Below are 20,490 nucleotides of genomic sequence, written 5' to 3' on the forward strand. Positions count from 1 at the left end.
GCAAAAGCGAAGGAGCTCAGGAAGCGATGAAAGAAATGGTTTTGCGAGACATTTGATCGACGGCACGGTCCCCCTGCTCTTGTCTCTCTGCTCTGTGGTCAGCGCTGTGATCAGGAACATTCACTTCGCTGAAGCTGAATGCTGAGGCCTTAAGACTTCTGACCAAGACTGTAGATGCGAGCTTTTAACGCTTATAAGTGAGCAGAGGTTGAAGTTTTCTAAACAATGAGATAATTGTTACAAATAACTGAATTTTTAAACGCCAAAGCCGAAGAAGTAGCTCTTAAGCAGATCATGCGGCGTGAGCCTTCGGGTCAATTTCTGTTGCCTGAGGTTCTTTAGGGAGCGCGAAAATATTTCACTCCTAGAAAAATGCGGCTGTTGTGGGTGGAACCGACCCTAAGACCTGATTGTCGCATCACGGTTGTTCGAATGGGGCTTATATTTCGTTTTCACTCCTTCTAAATCAAATAAGATAGTGACACATTTTGGTCGTAGCTCTTTTACTTCACTTGCGAGTAGCAGGCACAGAAAAAAAAAGCGCTGTGCAGTCCTCTGGTGTCATTTGTGATGGCATGCGTAGCTGATCGCTCGATAGTTTCAGGGCAACGCAGCCTTCTTACACGTCATGCTGAAGAGTGGCAATCTTCGCTCGGAGACGGAAGGCAAGAGTGGCAGGACCAGACGACAGTGTCGTCGTTGAAGTCGTCGTCGTCGCCACCGCTTTGATCAGTCGGAGCCGAGCTCTTTGGGAAATTCCCTTCCTCGCTCACTGCCGACAGCGCTGTGATCATTGAGAACTCGCTGCCTGACGTCGGCTCTGACTCCTCTTCTATCGTTACCAGCGAGGTCTTCTGGCTGACTTTACCCGGAAACGTAAACCGGCTTCTGAACCTCCTGAACGGCTGACCCGAAAACGACAGCCTCGGGAAGTACTCGTTAATCAAAGGTGAACTAGAGCGTATTTCGGGAGGGCTCATAGTTTCGCCGTAGGGCGTGGCGGCGAGGGGGACTCGCGGTGGTGGTGAGTCGAACAGAAGCGGCGATTCATGATAAGGCATCGAGCGCTCAGATATTTCTACGTTTTTGACGGTTGGCAAGGCGCGCACCTTCATCGCAGTCGTATGCTTGGCCGAGATGAGAGATGAACTGTCGTCGTCACCCCGCATGGATCCGTTGTTGACGCCGTCAATGACGTCGACGCTCTCCTCTTCATCGTCACTAAGTGGCAGCCTCCATGTTTTGCCGACTATAGGCAGACAGTGGCTGTAGGGTCTTCGTGGCCGGTGGACGCGGCATTGCAAAGCCGCCGAAGAAGCAGGTCTCCCGGACGAGTAGCAGAAGCTGCCGTCGTCGGCAAACAACTGCTCGCGAGATGCTTTGCTGTGCCTGTTACGTTTAGAGCGCGTCTCCTCGGCGTTACTGTCAGTGGCGCTCTCTTCGATCATGGTACAGAAAAAATGGGACAGCATCAGTACCGTTGGCAGAGCTACGATCAAAAGGGCGATCGCTACGGCGAGTGAAAGAGCAATGCCGAGCTGGTTGTGGAGGAAGTCGTCGCAGAAGAGGTCCAGCACTTTTCTTGCGGCATCGAAAAGTGGCTTGCAGTTACCGGCTGTCGTCTGGCGTATGGATAGATCTATCAAGCTGCTGGCTGCTCCGTGATTAGTCCTCACAGTTGTTGGCATTACAGTGGACCATGCCGACTGTCCCAGGGCTGCGATGGATCTTCCGCCACCGGAGCACCTCGTCAAGACAACTTCGGGATTGAGCACTGTGAAGAGTAGGCCTCGATCAGCGGGAGGCCACGCCATCTTTGCCAGCTTATTAAGACGCACGAATGTCGAACTCTTGTAAGGCGCACACACATAGCATTCTGCCAGGCATCCGACCGAGGAGCCTATCATCAAGAGAGGCGTGGCAAGGGAAAGGAAGAGCATGACGAGCGTTGCGATCGCCAGCATTGCCACAGTTGTATGACGAAGTGTTTGAACGTGCGCTCTGATTGAAGTCACGCAGCTCCAGACGCCAGTGGTAACACCGAATGAAAGTAAGGCAATCGTCATGCAGAGTAGCGTCATGACAACCGGTGTTGCCACCGAGTCGACGATGACTACCTTAGACCAAATTCTCGTGCGCCGTTCGAACCTGACAATGCTTGCCTCTAGACGATCGATGCTTGCTAGCGTGCGATTCAGCTGAAGCTGCAAGTCCTCGCGTATCACGTCCCTCGCGTCTGGAACCACCGCGCCGGGTAGGAACATCCTGGCAGGAATATTCTTGCAGTGCTTAACCCTGGTCGCAATTGAATCGTTTGCGAAGGCAGCGAGGCAGTTGATCGAAAAGACGCGAGCCACCGTCTCGTTTGGCATGACTCCGTAAAGGAAACTCTTCACGTTTCCTGACACTGCGGCATCAGGCCCCGCTAGTTCCAGGAGCAGCTCGTCCACGGTTCGGTTCGTGTAGCGACGCAATTCCGTCACCGCCAGTTGGAATACCCCCGGAAGCCTCCGCATCGCGTCGGTTAGCGTAACCTGCGAGGCCATCATAATGGTCAGGTCGGCTGAGGCGAAGAAAGCCAGTAGGCCCAGAAACACGCAGCCGACGAGGCAGCAGCGTGAACTGATGGTTCCCTTGGGAAACGGGATGCGGCCGCCGGTGCCGCAGGCGAAAATGGCGACGGGAACTGCGCCTCCTAAAAGAGCCACCACGCCAAGAAGCAGGCCGATGAGGAAGATGCGCAGCGTCGGATGCTGCTGGTACATTACATCTTGAAAATCGACGAGTCCCGTGCGCGAAGCGAGATTGGTGAAGAAGGCGCCCGTTCTGACGTCGTTGTAGCTGCCGGAAGGCTCGCCCAGGAAGTCGGCAGCGCGGACGGCGTATTCGCCCCAGGCAGAGAGGACGCCCATCCACGAACTGAAGTTGTCTCGAGGTTCAGCTGTTGTAGAGGACATCGGTGTCGACTGCAGGCGAGCACTTGCCTCCGAGTGCTGCCAAGAAGTGAGCGTAGAGTACGTCATGGCGCTTGGGAAAGGGGTTCCGACTGTCTTCTGGAGCTTCTTTCTCGCCTTCTAAGCCTGAAAGAACACGCACGTGCTTATTGATCTCTGCTCAATGCGTTCCGAAATGACGACAAACTTACGCAACAAAGGTGGATTGAAATGAGAAAAACATGTGTAACTCATAAATCATAATCAGGGATACAAATTTTAGGCTGTACGAAGTAACCCTTGCATCGCTCTGCAATCAAAATTAAAAACGAAGAAGTTGCTTAAACTTGAACAGGTTCTGTTCACGAATGCCTCTCTTCTTAGGCTAGCATTCCTAGACCAGTGTTCTTACATTTCGTCTGCGGAGGACAAAGAGGACTTGGAAGACCAGCTTAGTAGCAAGATCGAGGTGCAGACCGTTTCGTGAAATATGCATTCCGAATTTCGAGGAAAAGATGAAAGGCTAGGGCGAACGCCATCTGGTGAACATGGGGCGCGATGGAAGAAGCAATTCACGTGGCCGCGGCATGACCGGTCAGCGGGATATCAACCATAGCATGTACGGATGCGCAAGGGAAATTAGTTAATGGGGAATCAATTCGATGCCACGGAATCGCCCAGGCAGACGGGTCGGTGATTGCTTTGGCGTTGGTTTTCCGGAAGGTCTCGTGTGTAATTACGGACTCCAAGACCGCATGTCGTAGCTATACCGGAGGATGGATTGGTGAACACGCAAAGAGAATGCTCAGAACTAAAGAAGATACAGACTTTAAATCCATAGTCATATGAACTTCATGAATACAACTTTTGAGATTAATAAGTTAAGGGTACGCCGAATCGCACAAAACTCTAAACAGACAGAAAGGGGCCATCCTAACAAATTTGCAATAGAATACTTATATAAATCCCGTCAAATTCAGCTATATTTTTCCAAACTCATACGATCCGCATTGCACCTTATGTGGTGATGTGGCTAACTTATACCATATGGTATGGGCATGCAAGAAAAACCCAGCTCTACCAAGAATCAAAAACCGAACAAATGAGGGCAAGGAGGCGGCGCTGTCCAGCTGACATTCGGAAGACCAGATTTTTCTGGTGAACTGGGCAAGCACGGCGGCAAAAGCCAAAGGGCTCCTGGAATGAAGGCGCACCCAACGATTCTATGCATTAAACGTTTTCTCTCTCTCTGTTCACGAACTGTACAGTTGTGGAGGAATAAGCACGCGACACCACAGGCACGTCAATGCCAAGTCAGATATGGCGTTGAGACGCAACATAGACGTTGTGTGAAGAGCCGCCGCGGTGGCTCAGTGGTTATGGCTCTCGGCTGCTGACCCGAAATACACGGGTTTGATCCTGGCCGCGGCAGTCATGTTTCGATGGAGGCGAAATGTTAGAGGCCCGTGTACTGTGCGATGTCAGTGGACGTTAAAGAACCCCAGGTGGTAGAAATTATTCCGGAGCCCTTCACTACGGCGTCCCTCATAGCTTGAGTTGCTTTGGGACGTTAAGTCGCCTGAGCCTGAACCTGAACTTTGTGTAAAGAAAATTCTACGATGTTATTCTTATCAGTGCAGGCTAACCACCAAAATCTCTGTTATGTACTACGTCGTCTAGAGGAATTAAGTATATTCTTCTGTGTGCCATAGCATGCATGGATGCGGAAGGAAAATTAGTTAATGGCGCATCAAATTGATTCCAGAAAATCGCCCAAGTGGAGGAGGTGGCAGCTGCATTGCGATAGTTTGTCGGAAGGTCTCATGTGTAATTGCGGACTCCCAGACTACATGTCGGAACTATGCCAGAGGAAGGATTGGTAAGCACGCAAACAGAATACTCAGTACTAAAGAACACAGACTTTAAATCCAAAGTCATATGGACCCTAGGACACTCTGCACCGAACCCTGGCCAATATTCCACCTTGGGTATGTGCCATCGCTTAATAGGCAACAACAAAACAACGACGACATTCTGCGGATGTTGGAAACGATGACGCTCACGCCGCTGCCCGTGCGCTGTTGCCGCAAGTCTCCCAATATTCGCACGAACACCATTATTCAGCGTCGGTATTAGGCTATAGGGAATTGCTACAACATTTGAGATGAACAAGGAAAGTATGCGCCGAACCACAAACAAATTCTAAACAGGATACCAATTGTCAACCTAAGGCCGCGAGCTTCACACAAATGAAAAGGAAGAATGCCGATCACAGCGCGAGCTTGCACGACAAACAACAGCGAAGTGGAAGCTGAACCATGGCTCCAAATGACGTGTAAGTACCAGTCTTTAATTTTTGCATTCCCGACGTGACTAGCACCTTAACCTGCATGACAAGGACATCTACGGTGAAGATGCGGAGATGTTTGTACCGCGCAGCAAACTGTCTCTCAGCTGTATGCAGCAACGGCCACGTCCCAAAATCACTGAAAGCATCGTTAAACGTGAAGCGTGCTACTTATGATCTTGCCACTGTGGGCCGTTCCTCGTAGTGTCCTCGCGTTGTGACATAACCGAATTCATGCCAGTGCTGAAAGCCAGGCGAAATATTGCCTTTCGCAAATGTTCTCAAACACCAAGAGAGTGTTTCTTTTTTTACAAACGACATCTTGTTTTTTTTTAATTCTGTAATAGCTACAAAGCATAACTTATCGGAATGAGCATGCCGAAAATAAAACACAGACACCTATTCAAACGTATTTGCGAATAGTGAGTGATCATAATCCTAAATACCTTGAATAATATTATAATTACTTATATCAAGGCAGTCTGGCAGCCGTTTCGAACTTTTTAGGCAGCTCGTACTGCGTTGCTTTGTGCACTAGTTGCACAAGATACTCGTTCGACGTTTTAGGTGACGTGCTAGTGAAAACGTTGTAGTGACAAATTTATACGAGACAGAGCATCGCAGCATGCCGCTATTTTTTTATTTGGTTGATTCATTGTCCTCTTGGCAATCCAATCCATCCTGAAAAAAGGTGTTTTGCAGCAATTAAGGCAATATTTGCTCTAAAAAAGATACATGACATAAAAGGAAGCAACCCACGTTATTCCCAGTCGTGCTGTCTATTCTGAACAAAGGCGAGGTTCTTGATTTCAAGTTCCAACACTGCATCTTGGGCAGCTGTCCCAAGGACGTTCTATGCTTGCACGGAAAATTATTGCAGTGGCAGCTGCTAGAGCTTCGCTAGCTCCGAAGCTCCAGGAGTAGCTCCAAAGCTCAATTGAGGCGGGAGCATATAACTCACGTGGTGCGTGACATCACACTGGCTGAACCTTGCTTCTAGAGCTGCTCATTTCAAGCATATATTTTGCCTGTCGTCGCCAGCTCCGAATCTCAGCTGGGCATTGACGTCATCACATGTTCGAAAAAAATAAATGTCCTCAGCTTTGGTGCATTTCACTGGTGCGATAAATTAGAGAATACCTGTTTGCATCTTTCAGGCAGATACTGCACACACCCAGTAAATTTGTCGTATTGGTCCTGGTTCACCTCAGTCGATTCAGTCTGTGCCTAATTGCGGTCACTGGCTTCTGGTATTACGGGAATGCGTATATCACCAAACTTTTAATTTTCTGCCGCAGGCTCCTAGGTGCTTCATATCTCGTGCTTTTCTTTTTCATCAACAGCCCGTCCGTGCAGTACCACGAGCGAAATCAGCTGGAGCCATACGTGACGGCGGTCGTCACGGCCGTCGTCCTGCTGTTCCTCCTGCTGCCGCTGGTTATCCAGCTCCTGCAGATCAAAGGCGGGTTGAGCCTCCTTTGTATGGCAATGAAAAATGATAAATGCATGTGTAGAGTTAACAACTGCTCATTCTATGACCGCGGCAACTTTTCCACCCGGTTCCATATTGCACGGCACATTGCATTTTACTCTTCAGCACAGCGGGTTACTCTTCAGCACAGAGGGTGCTTCCAAAAAGCGGTTTACTCTAGTTTTCTTTAACACAGAAGTCTGCATCTCCCTATCACACTCAAGTGAGTCTTGGTATATTAGCTGGGTTTCGTTTAAACAAAACAGCGATTTACTGGTACCCGCTACGCCGCGTTGAGAAATTTAGTGCTATCGTATCCTGACAACCTCAATGCAGGAGGTTTTGTTGACGTAAAAGAAATGCTGGCGACGGGGGCAGGGCAACGACTCACGGACCATTTGTAGAAAAGTGTACCAAAAAAAGGGGCTGTACGTTCCCATCCAGTTAAGATAACATCTAAATCAAAAAATCTGGCGCAGACATAAAGGTGCCAAACTAGAAAAAAAAGAGTGGGGAAATTCCGGCACAAGCTCATGTTTTGTATTTTAAAATGATTTGCACGCATAAAGTCTACGCAGTCTGTGAGCCAAGTATATCATTTCGGTTTCTTCTGCATGCGGTCGATGCCTATGGGAACCCGATGCAGTAATTATACGACACCTAAATACAAGATAGTAAATAGTATCCGCCAAGTTCGAAGAGTGTGCGCCTTGTGCACCTGCTGGAAGCGAGCCGCCCGAGTTTCGGAGCAAAGGAGTGGGACAGAAGAATGCCCGAAAGATCATGCATTCTTCAGATAAGCAGGATAAACGTGCCTCTGTCGAAGCCACCTTTAAGCTTGGTCTAGCTACAGATGTAATGTGGGGTCGTACGTAGCGCATTGTCTCAGTGCTCTTACGGGTGTTCAGCATGCAGTTTCGTTTCGCATCACGTACAGATAGATAGATAAAGAGGAGGAGAAAAAGGCAGGATTGTTAACCAGAAAGGGATTCCGGTTGGCTACCCTGCACTGGGGAAGAGGGATTAGGGGACGAAAAGGAGGAAGAGAGAAGGGAAAAAAGCATAACACACACACGCACAACGCTGTCACAATTTGTCACTCAATCCAGTCGCTCTCAAGTAGGCAAAGAGTGTCTTGTATGCCTTGAGGGCAGTCTTTGTCAAAAATATACAGCCCAACGGGTCTGCTTCTGAACCGTGCAGCACGGCTCCTCTTGCATACTCAGAGACCCTAATCTCACGAAGGCAAGAGGAACTGAAGTCCTCAATCTTCCCAAGTTTAGAACTGTAAAGTGTGCTAAATATCCCCAGTACGCCTCTTGGAAGCGAACACTTTTGGCTATGTATTTTTGACAAGGACTGTACTATAGTGAGCATGCGGAAAGGTCGCTAACAGATATCTGCTCATATCATGCTTCTTTATATCATTAGTGGCGCCATACATTTAGGGACTTTTTAAAGGAGGCATTCAGTTCACGGATGTGATTTTACGCAGCAGTGCCCAAAGGGAAGGCACGCGTAAAAAAATAATAAGGGCGCCGCCATGTTCGAGTGGTGGTGGTAAAACTTATTGGATGCACTGGGGCGGGGTTTAGAGCAGAGGGGAGGGTTTCACCGCTCCCTTGCCAGTGTGATAGTCCACATTCCGGTACACCATTACGGTAGCCGCTGCCTGCGCCCTTTGAACCAGAGCCCTCTGGGACTCCATGTCCAAGCATCTGGACAAAGTCGCCTCCCAGCTCTCTCTCGATGGCTGATTTACTCTCTTTATTTGCGGATTTTTCTGGCAGGCCCATACGATATGATATGGATCTGCCCGCACCTCATAAAATTTAAAATGCCCAGAAAAAGTTGGATCTATGGGTCTAGGCCCTGCGTTCGAGTGCATATCGCTCTCTGGGCAGTGTAGGAAATCGGCGTTACTGTGCACGTGGACGACCTTATGAACTTGAGACCTGAGTCGCCGCAAACAGCTGCGTTCCCAACGACTCTTACATTGTAAGCTCAATTAAGGTGCAAAGCTAAAGATGAGCTACCGTTTGATCAGTGCACCGGCAGGTCCTAAATCACGTTGGACAGCATCCAAAAGGGCATTCAACCATCTCTTCGACGATGAGCGAAGTGGCCCTCGCAACCTCTGTTCTCTCCTTTCCTCCGAAGCTCTCCAAAACATTAATAACTGTATTGCGCTCTGAGGACGACGTTTCAAATTCTGGCCGCGGAGTTTTTGAGGAAAGGAAATGGCGCTGTAACTGTCTCAGATTTCGGTGGACACCTGAACCGCACCTGAAGGGAAGAGAGGAAGGTGGGAGTGAAAGAGGAAAGAGATAGAGGTGTCATGGTGGAAGGCTCCGGAACAATTTCGACCCTCTGGGGATCTTTAACGTGCACTGACATCGGTCATTCTAATGAGGCCGCCGCGGTCGGGCTCGAACCTGGTATACTCCGGCTCAGTAGCCGATCGCGCTAACCACTGAGCCACCGCGGCGGGTTTTATTAACTGCGCTCAGCTTGATAACGGCGATTTTGAAAGGCAGCTGCGGCAAAAAGGCACTGATGTTCTTTCGAAACGCCGCAGTTCTGACGGGAAGGCGTGCTTCGCTGCAGCGCGAGCGCATAGACAAGCTGCGTTCGCACCGCCTGGAAGAGAAGGACTCGCCGCCGGTCGACCGCAGCGGCATGTACCTGTGTTCGTCGGCCGCCTGCTTCGACACCGGTGAGTTTAGCTGACAGCTCATGCTCCGCTTCGCTTTTACTGCAGTTGTCATAAATGTAGGAGTGTATGCCGCTTTTGGTCTAAGTCGCCGGACATGGAAATCGAGAACTACCTTTCAGTCTCTGACCAATAATGTGTTATCAAGGCGGGTTTGAACCTTAAGAGCCCTATAGGCTGGGTAGTATATGCACTCTGGATGGCCATGTACATGGTACAGGTGGACTCGGCAGTGTGCTCTCTATAGAACCGAGAATTCCTCATTTTTGCCCCGTGATGAACGGAGGAAAAATCCAGAATTCGTTGTTTTACGATGACAGCTGTGAGGGATTGTCACGTGGTAAGCGGCATCTTCATATTCGCAATACATCATACCTTGAAAACTTGCGAGTTCTTGGGTGGTCATATGAAAATGCTATCCAGCGGGACATGGGGCTAGGGATGCGCGCATACATAATACCTCGTACTTTGGGGAGGAGAGGCACAGGTCTGTAGTACATGAGCGGCAAGCGTAGCAGGTAGCTCTGTTATTCGTTGGTGGCCTCAAGCCAAAACTGGATTCATGTGCCCTCGCGGTTAGTAGTAATATTGAAAGGATATAATTGTGTATGAAGGGTATCAAAGGATGCCATCTGGTGGCATACAAAACAATCTTCGGCCCCAGTCTAGCTCGAGTGATGGTAAATCCATCGCTGGAAATAGCGCCACATGTACACAAAATCTGCGCGAATACTCCCCAGTGTTCAGGCAGGGAATGCATCTTCGATGATCGGCAGGCTACTAAAGCTAGAACACCGACTACGCGGCAGACTCGAGAACGTGGAGCTCAGCTCACACAACTGTAGTTAAGAAAGCATTGAAAGCTTTCTAACATCATCAGAAGGAACGAGGCCTTCTGTGATAGCATTCTGTACACTAAAGGACACACTGTAATCCAAGCCATCTATGTGGGCCCGTTCTGCACTGTACATGTACTTGGCGATGCCTGCGCGTAATTGCTCATCCGATTCTTCAGAAACGGTTCCCTTTTTTCAGGGCGTGAAATTTCAGACTTGATCAAGTACGAGCGCACTCCCTGCAAGAAAGCAGACGCATTCCTATGCCAGATGAGCAGTCGTCCTTTCCTAGAGAACCAGAGACTGTTGCTCTGGCAGGAGCTGCTGAGGACACTTCACGGTAAGCGCCACATTCTTGTCTGGGGATTAATATTTTATAATTTCTTTATGGCGGCCCCAAGCTACCAAATGTCGATTTGAAACGCCAAGGGCTCAACATTAAGTCCTGTTAGTCGGCAGTTGATGTGTGTGATGTGTCAGGCACACCTTCTGCACTGGCGTTCTTTTAGCGCTACAGCGTCAAAGGCTCCGTTCACCAGAAAATTCGGTGTCGGCATTGTGAGCAAAAAATCGCGGGTATTGCAATGGCAGGTGGTCCCCAGAGAACAACCTAGGTGGCAGGTGGGCCACTTAGTCAAGTGACCTTGCGCCGTCATCACAGCCTACCCACTGAATAATGATCAAACTGCCAACCGTGACAGGTGACAGTTAAATGAATGACAGGTCACCCGGGAAGAGCAGCCTGGGCCGCACAATTGGCCCGCCGCTGGGAGCAGCTGCCATCGCAGGACAGAGGCGCATCGCTTAACCGCTGCACCAGGAATCTATTAATGTAGAGAATGACCTTCTGTATATATGATAATTAACCCCTTACACTATCGCGTCCTAACCCTTAAGGCGGAGCTACGCTATTTCTCCATTTTTTTTCCACGTTACCTTCACCACAGAAAAATTTAATGTACGCCAGTAGTGTTAGGTCTAGTGGCAGTTGTTGAGAGGAAGGAGATCTAACGCGAACTCTTGACGACCTCATAATTTCTTCTTCCTTCCTTAACCTTGTGCCTAGCTTTGTGCCGAACTCGAAAAAATGTGACACCCCTATCAGGCAGTATGGATGAAGAGGGACATAACGCCTTGATCAGCTCTCTGCAACTTGTCACTTTAATGTATAGGCCTGCCTTTTTTGTCACTTTTCGAAACAATCAGGCGTCAACTGCGTTCTGAAACGTGAAAGGGCATCTACACTTCAAGTTGTGATGTCCTGCCCTTGGAAAAACGATATTTTGTTCTTGTCCTTGTATTACAATTTCTATTTGTTTTCGATATTATACACATGCCCAGAAGAACCATGTAAAAGCAATGATGTAACATTATGAACAAACTTCGCATTAAAAAGTAGTGTGAGACTCTGAGACTCTGAATTTTATATTTCTTTAACATTTCTCCCACAGACTTTGGCCGTTCAACGGATCCCTTCTTGATGAAGATATATTCGCACTTTCATGTCTGCAGGAGTCACGGTATGCGTTCTGTATTATAACTGCCTAGAAAAATATGGCTTTTTACTTTTTGTCTCTTATTTCGAGCAATGAGCGGTGATATAAAGAGCCTCTCCTTAAGAATATTTTACTCTGCTTAATACCATAATCGAGGCTGCACAATCCGGGTACCTATCACAATCGCTGCAAGCAGTGCGGTTATGTGTTACCTTAACAACCTTTGTTCAAGGGGACTTTTTGTACCGCTCTCGCCATGTTTGCGGCATTCATACTGCCATGTTGCTATGCTGAAGAAACGAAAGGAGCTCTGTTACATTCGGGCTGTTGCTCACAAAAAAAAAAGAACCCACAAGGAGGAACAACCAACTGCAACCGTTGGGTGGGACATGAAAGCATTTTGTGCATTCATTTCGCGATTCGCCTTTGTTCACGCGTCAGCATATCACGACCGTCAATGAGGTGATGACCAATTGACTGGCCAATTGCGCTCATGGTCAACCTAATACAAATTAAAAACTACGGTCTCTGAAACAATAGTCTCTGCTTAATTAGAATGCTATATTAGTGGAACTTCCCAAGTACACTTCTTCATTAGTATGACGCAGCTCTCACGTGGCTGTTTGCTAGGCAGCAAGCAACACTGTCATGCACGCGCAGTCCGAGTAACATTTGCAATCTGCTAGGAACTGTGGTTATTCGATACCTGCATACTGTGAGAGCGTTAATTTCCTCGGTTAATCTAGGGAACGAAACATATGGCCCTCATTTTTATATTTGATACTTCTTTTCGTAACTTACTGCGTTGAAGAACACATTCAGCAGTCTTTGAGGCCGAGGAAGTCATGTGGGAATACTACTAATTGTTTTTATTACGGATGTTTTTGTTGGTGGAAAATTAAATAGGGAAATATTTAGGTAGGAAATAATTTAGAATAAAGAAGAAAAGCGATCCACACGCTTCTAGTGGGATAGGAACCCACGACCTGCACATGTCGCGCACTTTGCGCTACCAAATCCACTACAGCGGCGGCTGTCTCGCCTTTCACTTTCTAAGTCCCTAATGTTAGGTGCAGGTGCACCTTCAGAGCTCACCTGCACCGAAACCAGCCACAGTTGCGGACGCCCTGGTATACAGGAAGTGTCACGTGTATACTGATCGGATGTGAGCAGCGGCAGGTCGGCGAGAACGCTCTTATGCTGCATACCGAACAATTCCGGACATAAGCATTTTTGAACGAGAAAGAGTTCATGAGCGCAATTTGCTCATGTATTGTAAGATTTCACTATAATAATCAATACATCAGCAGATCTCCCGCTGGCAGGCTTCATATTTTTGCTATGATTGTTATTGCTGCCGTCAAAAGCGTTCCGCATTGGTTTTCTATGGCAGTCTCAACTGCTCAATGCGAGCGATGAGAAATCTTTAAGAGAAATATTTTGCTGCACATCAGAGAATGGACCATTACGTTCAATATTTCTGTACCAGTACCTTACAGGTTTCCGATATGTAATATTTTTGCCCAAGACTGTTGGGCATGTTTCGCATCAAAACTGCCAGAACCGATCGTCTCTCTATGTTACACGAGCAGACATGCATATAGAAGTTGAGGACCTTGTTAGCTTATTGTTGGCGGAATAATATATGTACAGTTATTTACAATGAACAAGGATAGCGGCAGCAAACGTAGACACGAGCAGTTCCAGAGAGAGAGGGAGATCTTTCTCATCTCCGTACACCTCTACTCGTCGCATAGGCAGTATTCGTCGTCGTATGCCCGTTGAAATATATCTAGAAAGAATCCAGCAGCCTTTGAGATCTCAACCATGTGAGGCATAGGGCAATGTTACTTTCTGTGCTACGTTTATTATCGCTTTAGCTGATAGCCGAAAATTAATTGATAAACTACCTCAAAGAAAATCGCGGTGCCATTTTGGACCATTCACGCACTAACTGGCTGAGCACAGTCCTCAGTACACATCTTAAACTAAAGGCGAAGACGTGAGTACACGGTGTCATGAATGTGACACGTCTGACATAAGTGTAGTACGTACTGTCGTGTCAACAATTGCTATATTAACTCGCTATGCAACTCCTGTAGCTAGGATGATGCCATTTTCGATGCACTCGCGGTGAGAGAGTTCTTCTCAAAGGAAACAAGCGATAACTTTTGCGGTGCTCGATTACGCCGTACGAGGTCGATCCGTCACAAACTGCATGCCTACCGCATTCCATGCCTGACCGTGCTGACACTTCTCCCGCGGCAACGAACGCAGCTTCCCACTCGACCGAGCAACCAGTGCTGTCCGAGGTCGCGCAGAAACGCATCCCGCAGCCTCTAGGCCTGGCCGAGTGGCCGGTGGTGTCGACCGCCGCTCTGCCTCGCGTATCCTTCTCGGCCGCCAAGCTGGCGCAGATCTACGGCAGCTTCCCGCTGGTCAGGGTAGCCCTGAGGCTCAAGGAAGACAAGCGCTACATCCAGGTGAGTTCGACCACGAGGAACCGGCTTCAACCCCTCAGAAAATGGTAGTTACGGCACACTGCCTACACCCCTTGGTCTTTCAGAGTCCTAAATTGTGATGACTGTGCCTCTATGAGCGCAGGCCAAGGTTTGCGAAGTAGCACTGCGAGTGGTGCCGCCGGATTCAGGGGTGTTGCCGCAAGTGGTAACACTTGGTCTCTTAGTGTCTATAAGTGACTGTTTGGTTTAATTTTTTATTAGAGGTCTATGCCCCACCTCTTTTGCGCCCCCCCCCCCCCCCAGTGCTGGATGTAGAACGTGATGGGGAGTGAAATGATAAAATAAAAGCGACGTTATTCAAACCATGAAATTCGCTTCTGTGACATTCCTTGTGTGTGCTACGAGGTTCCGCGTTCGACGGCGCGGCGTAGACGGAGACCCAGATGACAGCAGCATCATCAATTACCCAGCCATGCTCTTTGAGTGACGACCAGAACGAAGGGGTTTAAGCCCAACCGGACCCAACCGGACCCGCCGCCGCCGCCGCGGGGAAACGTGCTTTATCCTCCCCAATTGGCGTGGCGGTTCCAGGGGCGGCCCTCCCGAGCACATTCCAGGACAAGGGAACTGTCAGCGGGCCAGAGCGCGCCTTACCTTGAGGAGCGAGTGTCAGTTGATGGATGGAGAATGGAGGCCGGTGACCCGCGGGAACTGTCAGCGGGCCAGAGCGCGCCTTACCACAGCCGACGCTATGCGCTACCTCGAAGACAACCTTCTTTCCCTCGGACTCAACACGTGAGGGGGGCGAGACCATAGTGCGGTGGTATGTTTGTGCGCCCAAGAGAAAGCCCTAGCCCCCCTCCTTCCCCTCCGGCGTGGGCGTCCTCACCCTAGGGAGTGTGGAGAAGAGGATATAAAAATCGACAAGCAGTACGGAAGAAGGACGCTCAGGACGACATCGTTCGCCAAGAGGGCCTTCAGCGCCGAAGCCCGACGGCGTGCAGCTTCTGCCAGCAACCGCTCGAGCCCAACTCCGGAGCCACTCCATCGCCCCCATGAAGTCGTCGGCACGTAAGCTCGGACGCCCCAGCCTCTGATGTATAATCTTAATCATGTGTAATTATTGAATATATCTGTTTGTTTAAACTGAGCCATACGGTGTCTCTTTGCCTCTCCGTCCCGTGTGGACCTGCGCATTATGGGGGTCATCACACTGGTGTCAGAAGTGGGGTCTCAAAAGCAAATGTCCTCTGAATGCTGTGACATTCATGACTTCAAAATTGTAATCAAAAGGGAATCACGGGACTGATCGTGGGACTTTTACCCCCATTTGAGAGGCTTGAGGCACTGGAGGGCTTGAGAAAAAAAAAAATGTCTATCTGAGGGAGCTCCCACTCCACAGCCGTCGCTCGGAGCAAGCATGCTGGCATTAGGAAGCGTCATTCCGACGTTTACGGGAGATAAGACAGGGGTTCCAATCTGCGATTTCTTTTCCATGCTAGAAGAGATTGGGAAAATGGGGGGATGGTCCGATGCTCAAATGCTGGGAATGGCGAGGTGTAAGATGGCAGGAGCTGCTCATGATTTTGCCTGGCGAGACGAAAAAGTAAAATCCACAAAATCATTTGCGGAATTTAAGAAGCTCGCGTTTGAGCATTTCGACACTGAACCACGTCACGTGCGGCTACAGAGGTTCCGTGACGCCGGACAGATGGTAGGGGAGGACGTGCGAACATTTGCGTCGCGGCTTCAGCGCCTAGCACGCGATACGTTAAGCAGGGAGGAGGAAGGAGACCAGCTAAGGAAGAAATACGCGGAGGATCTACTTAAAGAGGAAATGACCGCTTTGTTCGTGGCTGGTCTGCAAGACCCCGTGCGCCGGTTCGTGCTCTCGCGCAAGCCGAGCAATTTCGACCAAGCCGTGGAGGCCGCATTGGATGAGGAACAAAATGAGGCGTTAACGACAGCCGCAGCGAGAGTACGCGTCATAGAGAGAGCGGTGCTCAACCCTGAGGTTGCTCTCTTGACAGAGCGGTTAGATCGCTTAGAACAGCTGCTATCTCAGCAGGTAGAATGCCAGGTTGAAGCGCGCGCCCAACAGCGCCCATTCGCTGGAAACCGGAGACCGCCACAAAGCTACAGGCGCGGTATGCGAGATTTTGAAGAAATCGTATGCTTCGCTTGCCAGGGTCGCGGACACATCGCCAGGTTCTGCCAAAACGTGCGCCGTGGGGAGCCACAAAGAGAAGCAGGCGAGACACGCCCTAAGCAAGCCTACAGCGGGGCTCCAGATACCGAGACAAAAAACTAGTTAGTCCTCCCCAGCCTGAGGAGCGTGGGGAGGGAGCAGTAGATGATGAGGTGGTGGTAGTTTGTGTGGCCGACGAGGCATGCCCTGTTGTGCGTTGCAAGTTAAATGGTTGTTGTATGGAATTGTTGATAGATACGGGGTCAAAGGTGACATTGCTTAAGGAGAGCAGTTTTAACACGCTTCGAAGGAAGGGGGACCGCGAGGTGTTGGAAGCGTCTGGTGGTATGGCAACCAAATTTGTAGGCATAACGGGGGATCCTCTTGGCATAAGTGGACTCTACCGGTTACACTTCTCTCTCGGCGGAATTGCATTGGAGCACCCCTGCTACGTATGCCCGGACACGGTGTCTCTGCCAAACGGAGTGTCAGGTATATTAGGGCAGGATTTTTTGAGAAAAGGGAAGGTAGTAGTCTCATTCTCTGAGGAAGAGGTCAATGCGGGCGGCTCAAAAGTTCCGTTTTTGAACAGGAGAGGGGCTGAGATTCGCATTACCGATATTGACACCCGTCAAACAGTGGGATCATTGGAGAAGGTATATTCGCGGGTTGCCGTCCGGCTGGTCGAGGAGGCGGTCGTCCTTCCTTGGTCGGAGCACATTTTGTACGCGTTTGTGCCTTCAGATGTAGAGAGCGGCGCCGTGGGAGTGCTTGAGCCGGTCGACTCTCTCAGCAATGGCCTGAAGGCAGCCACGTGCCTCGTGACAGTTAATGACGCCCACAGAGTGCCCCTACGGATGGTTAACTGTAGCCAGCAGCCACTGAGCCTTCCCAAGAACAAAACATTGGCTTTCTTCACCTCTGCGATAGAGCAACGTGAGCCCACCGATACGGTACTCGCAACTGTAGAGCATGCTAGTCATTCGGCTGCTCCAAAGGTGTCGTTCAATCTTTCTCACGTAAAATCCAGGGAGAGGGAGGCTCTGGCTGGTTTGCTGAACGACTACTCGGAGGTATTCGCCGCGTCCAACCTGGATTTGGGCTGCTGTGGCGTTATAAAGCACAGGATAGAAACCGGCACTTCATCGCCCGTTTACCAGCGTGCGTACAGGATTCCTTACTCCCAACGTGAGGAGATGGAGCGGCAGGTGCAGGACCTGATTGATCGCGGCATTGTCGAACACTCAAAGTCACCCTGGGGAGCACCAGCACTATTGGTGGAAAAGCCAGATGGCTCGTATCGATTGGTAGTGGACTACCGCAAACTAAATGCCGTAACTCGCATCGATCCATACCCCATCCCCAATATACAGGAGACGCTTTCTCAGCTAGGCTCTGCCAGGTACTTCACGGTAGTGGACATGGCGGCGGGATTCTGGCAGATAGCAATGGATCCGGCAGATGCCGAGAAAACGGCATTCAACACGCCCTCGGGGCACTATGAATGGAAAAGAACGCCGATGGGTCTGGCCAACAGCCCTGCTGTCTGGCAGAGAACCGCTGATGTTATCCTGGCAGGTCTTCTGGGGAGGCTGTGCTTCGTGTATATGGATGACATTATCATATACAGTGACAGTTTTGAGAACCATTTGCGCGATATTGAGCAGGTTTTGGTGCGACTAAGAGGAGCGGGTATCAAGCTGAAGCCCTCTAAGTGCAATTCCTCAAAAACGAGGTGAAATACCTCAAGCACGTTGTTTCAGCTGACGGCGTGCGACCGGACCCTGAGAAACTAAGGTGTGTCTCGGATTTTCCATCCCCGACTAGCGTCCGCCAGGTCCGGCAGTTTCTCGGCCTGATCGGTTACTACCGAAGGCACATAGAGGAGTTCGCCAAGCTCGCTAAGCCGCTCACCGCCTTAACAGCCAAAAATGCCGCCTTTCGCTGGGACGAAAACGCGGAGGATGCTTTTGGGGCCCTGAAAAGGAAACTAATGAGTGCACCGCTGTTGCGCCACCCGGATTTTAATTTGCCCTTCGTTATGGCCACAGATGCGTCAAAGTTCGCAGTTGGTGTCGTGCTATCTCAGGTTATCGAGGGCAAAGAACATCCCATTGCTTTTGCTAGCCGACAGCTGAGCCCCACAGAGCAAAAGTACGGAGCTACGGAAAGGGAGTGCCTCACCGTTGTCTGGGCAGTAAAGCACTTCAGATGCTACCTTTACGGCCGCAAATTCAAGCTAGTCACAGACTGCCATCCTCTGAAATGGGTGATGAGTGTCAGGGACCCTAGCTCGCGACTCGCTAGATGGAATCTACACCTGCAGGAATACTGCTTTGAAGTTGAGCACAAGTCAGGAAAGACACATCTGAATGCTGATGCACTCAGCCGCACAGCTGCCGTGGCAGCTATAGATGAGTTTGTCCCCGTAGTCGACCCCGCCGAATTACGCACAGAGCAATGCAAAGATCCTGACCTGAAGCGAATAATCGAAAGCTTAGAGGGCGCACCGTCTCACCCCGAACAGCTAGGTTATTTCATTGGCAAAGACGGCACCCTGTGTCGGCGCACGAGGCCAACCAGGAAAGGGAGACCAGAGAAAACCGCTTGGGAGAGAGTCGTCATACCTCGGTCGTGGACAGAAAGGGTTCTTCGCGCGTTTCACGATGCGCCATGCGCCGGTCATTTTGGCGTAGCGAAGACACGCAGGCGTGTGGAGCGTTTGTACTTTTGGAGTGGCATGCGACAGGATGTTAGAGACTACTGTGCGAAGTGTCATTCCTGTCTCGAAAGAAAAACACCCAAGGGACGAAGACCAGCTCCAATTCAGCCGTTCCCTGAGGTTTCGGCTCCCTTCGAGCGGACAGGTATGGACATAATGGGCCCATTGCCCACGACCACTTCCGGAAACAAGTACATTTTAGTATTTGTCGACCACCTTTCAAAATATGCGGAAGCGGTAGCACTCCCAGATCAGAAGGCAGACACGGTTGCAAGAGCATTTGTCGAACAGATCGTGCTCCGACATGGACCCCCGAGGCAACTCTTGACAGATCGGGGAACGAACTTCGTGTCGCAGCTAATGAGGAGAGTTTGCGAGCTGCTTAAGATCGCTAAGAAGCAGACAACACCGTACCATCCGGCTTGCAACGGCGCGGTGGAGCGACTGAACCAAACCGTGGCCGGGTTCCTGTCGCATTTTGTTTCGCGCGACCAGCGGGACTGGGACTTGTGGCTCCCGTATGCAATGTTTGCCTACAATTCCGCAGCACACGAGAGCACGGGCGAATCGCCATTCTTTCTTCTCTACGGCCGAGACCCGGACCAGCCTAGTGAAGTGCCAGAGGGCCCCCGTCGTGTCCCATACGCTTCACTGGACGACTATAAGGTTGAGCTAGAATCGCGCGTGCAAGTGGCGAGGGACATCGCAAAGGAGGCCTTAAAGAAAGCGGCGAAGCGCAGGAAGGAGGTGCACGATCGCAGTGCTAGAGACGCGCCGTTTAATGTGGGGGACAGCGTGTACATTGAAAACTGCCAAAGGCAGATTGGGCTAGCTCGTAAGTTCCAGACGAAGTGGAGAGGACCGTGCGAGGTTGTCGAGAAGCTTTCTCCGGTAAACTTCAGAGTCCGAGACGTGAACCGGCGCTTGATAAGGATACACGCAAATCTCCTCAAGTCGGCACCGGTTCAGTATTCACGAAATGAGGAAAGGGAAAGCGCGGATTTTGATGGGGACAGAAGTGAAGCGGAGCGCGCAGATAGTTCGCAAGAAACGCCCTCTCCTGCATTTGTTCGGCAGGCGCCAGAGGTGACGGCCGGAATGCCACCGGATTTACTTCATGCATTGCTAGAAGAAGAAGCGCGCGAGGTTGCCGCGCAGATAACGCCAGGAGAGGCTCCTGCCACGAGCCCTCGCGAGTCCCAAAGCAGACAAAGGGTCACAGACTTACTTAGTATGACTCATGAAGGCCGATATCCGCTGCGAAATCGGAAAGTAAAGTCGGACTAATGGCGTAAACAGAGCGGAGTTTTGAACTGGTTAGA

The 20,490-nt window shown here is 50.2% G+C and overlaps 1 protein-coding gene across 1 annotated transcript in view; it reads left to right on the top strand.

The window, feature by feature from the left end:
• Window positions 1–9,307: 9,307 nt before the first annotated feature.
• Window positions 9,308–20,490, top strand: part of LOC144119941 (uncharacterized) — a 29,765-nt gene continuing 18,582 nt past the window's right edge. Inside the window, exons 1-4 of the mRNA XM_077652441.1 lie at window positions 9,308–9,467; window positions 10,500–10,640; window positions 11,752–11,820; window positions 14,074–14,279. Of these exons, the coding sequence (XP_077508567.1) occupies window positions 9,308–9,467; window positions 10,500–10,640; window positions 11,752–11,820; window positions 14,074–14,279 (576 nt within the window). The remainder of the gene's footprint in view (window positions 9,468–10,499; window positions 10,641–11,751; window positions 11,821–14,073; window positions 14,280–20,490) is intronic.

This window comes from Amblyomma americanum, chromosome 2 (assembly GCF_052857255.1).
Source record: "Amblyomma americanum isolate KBUSLIRL-KWMA chromosome 2, ASM5285725v1, whole genome shotgun sequence".
NCBI lineage: Eukaryota > Metazoa > Arthropoda > Arachnida > Ixodida > Ixodidae > Amblyomma > Amblyomma americanum.